The 7,377-nt window shown below is 44.0% G+C and overlaps 1 protein-coding gene across 1 annotated transcript in view; it reads right to left on the bottom strand.

Moving 5' to 3' along the window:
* The window catches only part of TYRO3 (TYRO3 protein tyrosine kinase), a 39,173-nt gene that overhangs the window by 16,044 nt on the left and 15,752 nt on the right, over positions 1–7,377 (bottom strand). Inside the window, exons 6-9 of the mRNA XM_010148876.1 lie at positions 6,556–6,733; positions 5,946–6,088; positions 4,463–4,607; positions 171–300 (exon numbers count right to left, since the gene is read on the bottom strand). Of these exons, the coding sequence (XP_010147178.1) occupies positions 171–300; positions 4,463–4,607; positions 5,946–6,088; positions 6,556–6,733 (596 nt within the window). The remainder of the gene's footprint in view (positions 1–170; positions 301–4,462; positions 4,608–5,945; positions 6,089–6,555; positions 6,734–7,377) is intronic.

Below are 7,377 nucleotides of genomic sequence, written 5' to 3'. Positions count from 1 at the left end.
CCTGCTAGTCTCTAATCCAGGGTCACCCCCAAAATTGTGAAAAAGCAGTTATCCAAAGAAAGCAGCAAAAGTACTCAATCCACAATGCTTTTGGAAAAACAATTGAGTCAGAAACCACAGTAGAGGAGAAAGCAAAGATATCTCTCTCCGGTAAGGAGAACTTCCCTTACCCAAACCGAGTTTCCTTTCTTCTTTTTCGAAGGAGAATAAGAGCCAAGGCAACAGCCGTGACCAGAGCTGTGAGAATGCCCAGTGCCACAGGAACCCAGGACGTCCCGTAAGGAGGTTGTCTTTGCCCACCTAGACGATGGAGAGAACACCGGTCAGGAAACAGAAGACTGCCAATGGAAAACAGACCATACTGGGATATTTCTTCTTTTTGCTTTTAAATGGAAAAGCCACGCTGCTGGATCTGGTGTACACAGTGGATCATTGTACACTGGAATTGGCACAAACAGCTCTTCAGCCAATCATCAGAAAAACTAGCTGTTTCACACAGCAAGGGCAGAGCAGATGCATCCGTTTATCAGAACCCATTCTTCGTTTTGAGCCTCAAGAAAGTAAAAGGCGCTGTTCCAGATTATACTACTTCACCTGAGCTCATGGTCTGGAGCACTTTAAACTGGAGTCTCAGGACAAAATTGTTGCTTAATATCAGCATTTTCTGTGCAGGTTTCACCTTGTCCTGTTTGAGGCAGCCAGCAGAACCCTGACCAGGCTACACAGTTTGCCTGAATACCAAACAGATAACATTTTGAAAGACAATAGAGAAAGACAATTGCCTCATGGCAATCTGGTTGAAAATATTGACATTTTCCATCTCACTCTTCCCTCAAAGGGAAGCACCCTGTGGGACTTGGTATTGTCTGCAACTTCCCAACGTTGTTGGATGGTCGTAACTTTTCACTGTTCTCTCCACCAAAGAAAAGGTGAATTTTAAAAAGTGCCCCGTGAGTCAAGAAATAAGTTATCCAGCATGTAAGTTCCAATTCCAGTCTTATATTTGGTCCCAGAGTATGTATACTTTTGACTACAAACTGTCTGCAGAAGAAATGGAGATGCTGCCAATCTCAGGCAGCTGCCAGGGCAGGAAGATAAGCAATATGGTATGAATAAAAGAATATTATCTATGCTTGGCAAACAACAGATAAATTAATCCAATTCCCTGAGAGATTTCTTCTCCAAATACAATTACTAAAGATTAAATGTGAATTTGAATTGGTTTATTAAAATCTAGGATAGCTCCCTTATCTCCAAGTTGTTTAAGAGCAAACAAGAACAGGTAACAGGCCCCTAAGCACCTCCTTCATCTTCACGCTCCCTTGCTCACCTTCAACAGTTGACTGTGCTTTACCAGAAGCTAAGGAAGAATCACCTTTGCCGATGTAGTAATCCTATTATGTTATATGGCATGAGAGTACACCTGTCCTTAAAAGAGACGTTAGGATGTATGTGAAAAAGAGCCAGCCATCCTTACTGGCAGGGTCCTGGCAAGCAAAAGGCTTGTAGGGCTTGATTACTAATTACACTGTTGAGCCTTATCAACCAAGTTTTTAAAGAAGCAATGTTAGTCTAATAAACAGCTAGAGCTTACGGAAACAGAATTCTGGACCACTAAGGAAGCAGACTAGTCATTCTCCACTGGAAACAAATTATAAGAACTTTAGCACCTATTTTCCAGCATCTTATCTCCTTCAGTGACTCACATTTTCCCACCCAGAAGGCTTTACAGGCTCCGGGTTTTATGGTACTCCCTCTTGCTGCACCTTTTGACCTGGCCTTCAAGGCTGCTTATAAGGAGGGAGAGGGATCAGAAGTAGAATGAAAATAGAAGGAAAGGTAACTCCAACCTTCTCCCCAATTCCCAAGCCAATCACTTGGGCTGTTCCTGCCAAACAATCAGCATAGAAACAATTAGCAACACTGATGTAAAAAGTCCTCTCTGATAGTTAGCGATAAGACTTCCCTCCCCCTATGGCAAGACAAACTTCTCTCGGCCTATTTTTCTGTCTGCTAGCTGACCTGGTGAAAGCAGGGATTCAGGTCACCTTCTGGGGGGTCCCTCCAAAAGGAGGATGAATGAAAACAAAACATAACTAAATTGTTCTCCCTGCTTCTAAACTGCTAGGAATCAGGAGCCCATCCCACAGTTTACAGCAAATGTTTCAGAAACAGAAATGAATGTTGAAATTCACTGCTGTTCCTCCTCTGCCCCACAGATCATTGCTTCCCACTTGTGCCACTGACCCAGAGAGGTTGGCTGCAGCCCGAGTTGCCTCTCCTCCCCCAACTCTTGTCTCTCTCCTATCTCCTGCACCCCCCTTTTCCAAATGGCATATGCCTTAGGACTGCGCAATGCAGAGAGGAGACAGTAGTATTAGATGAGTTGAAACATGTATTTAGGAGCCCTTTGATGATGAGAGAACCCCTTTTATTTCTGTAGCAGGCTTTATATCACAAAGGTGTGCAAAGAATGTAACCCAAGAGTCTTCTCCTGCATGAAAATGACAGGTAGGAAAAAGCTATTAGACTATTCTGTTCCTTCCTCTGCAATCAAAGAGAGAGGTTTCTACTGAGAATGTTTCTGAAAATATTAAAACAATCTTTGTTAATAGTGCAAAGATCTCTGCATAAGCAGGGTGGAGCTCCCACTAGCTTTGCTGTGATGACAAAACCAAAGTTTATACAAGCTTAGTCATCCTTACTGTTGCACTGGGAGCTGGTCAGAAACCACCCCTGGCATTTCTCACATAAAGCAGCTAGCACCAGTTTGCTATTTTAGGAAAGGAAGCGACTTATATTTTCTACCAGGCCTGAAACAAAACTGCAGTCTTTCTGCAGCTCTGATGTTTAAGGCCTGTCCGTGCTTCCACAGTGAACCTTTATTTCCAGTCTGTCATGCTTGTCAAGAAATGTATGTGCTTTCAAACAGCATTTGGCCAAAACAAGCACCACTCCTGATGATACTTTGGCTTGAAGTGGTTTGTAAATAAAAACAAACAAACATGTTGTGCTTTCAGGATTATCCCATTCCAGCTCTCTGTAAAACGCAAACCCTATACATTCCCTGGGGCTTCTTGCCAGTGCTGGACATTTTCCAAAGGGATCTCTTTCTAGCTCTTTCAGATACTTTTCTCTGTATTTGGGTGCCACAGAAAATACCTGAGCAAAAAGCAGAAAGAAATTGATGGAGACGATGTCCAACCTCTAGTGGAGTCAGCTCCGGACCTCCGCACCCCTTTGTTCTGCTTGAAATAGTTTGAGGGCTTTGATCCCACAGTGACTGTGTGCTCACACATAACGGCTTCATCACAGGAGCAGAGTTGCCAAAAGGCCTTTCTGAGTAATGAGCGCATTAAAACCCGCATTAGATGCACCACTGCAAGTAGGGCTACAGTTCTCTCCTGGTTACTCTGCCCGTATCCCCCACCTCCTGCTTGCCTGCGAACCCCACTCTAGGTTCCCCCTGCTGTCCCTAAGTGTGGAGGGACCAGGAGGAATCATGTCCATGTGGCTCCTCAAAAGATAGGAGGAGTGGGAAGAAAGCAGTGGCAGGTGGGTCAGCATCAGAGATTAGAGATTGCTGTCTCATCCTGCCACAGGCGCCGGGAACGAAACCTCGGGAGACTTTCTGCATGGGATTTTTGCATGATGGCACCTCACTGCCTTCTTATCACTAATCTGTGTTTTTATTTGGAACGTCTTCCTCTTAGTTGTTTTACAGTTTCGTTCACAAGCAGCATCCTTCCCTCCCTTCTACCCATCTCCCCATATAACACCCTGCCCTTCTCCGCAGCCTGACTCCCATTTCCCATTCCCTGTGAAACACAAGCAGCAGGCAGACCAGCACCGCTGAGCCTAACTGCCCACTGTCACTAGGAACGTACTCCACACACTCTTTGCTCCCAACAAACCCTTCCACGTGGTCCAGACTGCATGGTACAGCTTCTGTACCATCATCCACCTCTTCTACCAGTAGCTCAGCTTTTCCATGGAGAGAGTTAAACACATTCAGTACGACGACTACAAAACCCCACGTGGCCACAGTTTAAACCAGGCTCAACTGCAACTGGTCAGAATAGCTTCAAAATAAATAAGAGAACTTGCGTTAGAGGAGTTTTCTGTCACATGTTACTCTAGTAAATGTGTGTGGTTTAAGCCTAAAAATGAAGGATTTCAAACCTTCACTTGCACCTTTTCTATTGTGTCTCCCCTTGCCCTGCTCTGCTCTAAGCACAACAAAAGCCTGTTAAAGAAGACACAGTAGTGGCCAGAAGCTGTTTTGTTTATACCAGCTCTTTAAATATTGTTTAATTTCTACTCTGCTTGAAGTGTGCTGTTGTATAAAGCCACGTGGCTCAGTCAGCTGTAAGCACTGAAAGGAGAAGGGTCAGAGAAAAAGAGCAGTCCCAGCACTCCTGCCTTATTTCCCCAAAGTGAAGGGAAGGCAGTAGACACTTACCCATGACCTCTCGGGCTTCAAGCAAGAAGAGGTCGCTCCAGGGACCACATCCTGCGGTGTTCAGCACACACACCCTGATGATCAGGTCTTTGAGAGGATTCCACGTTGTGAGATTAGCTTTTGTATCCTGTACGATCATCTCTCCCTGAGAGCAAATGCCAACAAACTGTAAGCTGTCTTAAAAGGAGTCTAGTCTAAAACTCCACCTTTAAAACGAAACCAAAGCATTACCATGTACTTCACTAGTGGTGTAACAGGTGTTGGGAGTTGTGACTCCCAGTCTGTTTTGTAACTCCCAGTTCCGGTCTCAGTTTTGCCACTAACCTGGGCTATTATCTTGGCTTTCTCTTCTCAAACATTGCTAATAGTTTCCCAAGGCATAGGGAAGATACAAGGTTTAATGATTTCCTTCACTGAGGTCCTTCCACAAAAGTTGCCATAGAAATGGTGGTTTTTTCTGCTATTAAAAGATACACCTCCTTCTTGTGGTTTAAATCAAAGATGTGCTAACATACTGCAAAGCAGCTGACAGTTTTAATCCAAGGGAGGAGTCTCTCTGTTTTAACTTGTTGACCAAATCCCAAATGACTTCTGAATTTCATGGCTAATTTTCACTCAGGATGGCAAGGCCAACGTAATTTCAGTAATTCTGTGGGTCTTCTTCATACACATCATTTGCAGTAAACCCGTGAAGGTCTGGCTGCCACCACTGACCCAACGTAAAGTCAATGGGAACTCAAAATATTGTCAAAGTCAATGATGCCGACCTAGTATGAAATGGGTCATTCAAAAAAGGAAATAAGCCTCTTTTCCCTCTAGCTGTCTATTATTACAGGCTTGTTCATCATTAATAAGCACTGACTAAATACATATTAAGAAGCGAGAAACCATAAGAAATGCTGTGAACTTCAAAGGCAGAGAGATACTTGGGAAAAGTCAATGCTGAAGAACAAATGAAAGGCCTTCGCTTCTACCCTGACAGGGTCCTTTCAACTGCCTGCATGTTGTAGACGAAATAAAAGAATCCACAACCTTCTTTCAGTGATTTACAGTGCAACTCATTCATTTCCTAAATACACCTTTGCTACTAGGAATTGCAAAGCCAAGTCCCAGTCACAGGGGAGAGAAAGCCCAGATCCTGCACTGCCTCAGCTGCCTTTGGGACAGCACTAGAAAGGGGCAGAGACAAACTGCATTCTCTCTATGTTGTTCTTGCTGTACAAGGAATAGCAGAGAACAGGTCTGCCTGCAGATGAACACTCAAGTGAAGGAATTCTGAATATGCCAGGAAGGGAGAAACGGGCCTAAATCTCAAGGCCAAATACTTAGGAGTTGTTGCAAACCAGAATAGATCCATTTATACAAAAGCAACGTCAGCAATCTAGTCCCCTGGTATGGATAAGGGACCCTAATGCCTAGAAAATTTAATATGAACACTCTCCAACTCCTGTGCCCAGTGGCTCAGCTCCCCTCTCGATGTTACCTGAGTTACATTATCCTGAATCCATTCCAGCCTGTATCCCAGGACATTTTCTTTCAGCACATCTGGAGCCACACCTTCCCACTCCAGAATCAGACCAGGATCTCTTTGGATAACATGGATATTTTGTGGGGTGCTGCTTGGAGCTGAAAGCAGAGGGCAGAACACAATCAGACTGTGCAGGAAAATAAGGCACTATCCACCCAGAAAATGGCTAAAAAGATAGTTTCACCCTCTTTCCTGTGATCAGTCAGAGGAGAGAGTGTGAGGGGAGAGAACAACTTCTGCAAGCCACCAGCACGGTTTTTGCTTCAGGTGGAGAAGATAAGGTTGGTCAGCATCTCTCATTCCCTTCTGAGACCCCGAGAATCTCAGAGAGTGAACGGGACATACGCCCGGCATGCAGAAGGCCCGTGGCCGGATTAACTTGTATGTCACGCATCATGGCTGTTAACCCCATTTGACTGCATATTACTATTTTACCTTAGAGTGGACAGCAGTCTGACAGTATAACATTTCCTGCATTTCAGAATTAGCAAGTTCAATAAAGTTTACCATCATCTCTTTTTCAGATACAGAACTGCTTTCCTGTTCTTATCTGCTATTTGCTTACCAAGCTCCAGGGTCTGAAAATAAACCCTGTCAGTGAAGGGGGAGGTGCCCATCTCATTGCTGCACTGCACACGAACACTGTAGTTGGTGGAATGCTTCAGGCCTTGCACGCCGTAGGCAAAGGGTGGCACGGGGGTGACTTCGGTGGAGACCTCCTGGCCGTCTGGTGACTCAGCTACCTGTGCCAAGAGTGAAACGAAGACTGTTACCATAAGCCATATGACGAACAGGTCCATAGGGATAAGAATCCATTTCAAGGATAGTTTAGGGGTGTGTAAGAATAGATGTAAGAAGTGGTGTTTAAAATACTGAAAAGTGAGCTGTCAAACTAAGAATCACTATGCCGTGTTTTTATTTGGTTTAAGCGATGTCACTCTCCTAACTCTGGCAGTACAACAATTTTTCGCCAGCCAAAAACTTGGTTCCATGTTTTAAAACATTTCCTTACCTATGTTACAAATTCTACAGTTGATTATTATTTCCTTTAAAGAGAACTGAATGTGCTTGTTGCTTTGAGTGCTAGCAGCTGGCTTCTGAGGCCTGTCTAAATTTGGGCAGTGAGAATTGGTAGGTCAACCTTCCCGTTGCCTCATGTCTCCTTTTTCTCAACTCTTTTCCCAGAAGGTTGTGTATTTTCAGGTTTGTAGTGGAATAAAGACATGGTAGACACTGGTGGCTTGGTTCAACTAAACTGTTTCAAATTAAACTGAAGAGAAACTTTTTACCACTCCTTCAACCCTTTTTTTTTTTTTTAATCTGAACTTCTAAGCAACATGAATGTTAATTTAAAACTGATATCACTGTGCCGTTTTAGTGCATGGAC

This window comes from Eurypyga helias, unplaced genomic scaffold (assembly GCF_000690775.1).
Source record: "Eurypyga helias isolate BGI_N326 unplaced genomic scaffold, ASM69077v1 scaffold9303, whole genome shotgun sequence".
Taxonomy (NCBI): Eukaryota; Metazoa; Chordata; class Aves; order Eurypygiformes; family Eurypygidae; genus Eurypyga; species Eurypyga helias.
The sequence above is the reverse complement of the archived record's forward strand: the minus strand, read 5'-3'. Positions and strand labels throughout refer to the sequence as shown.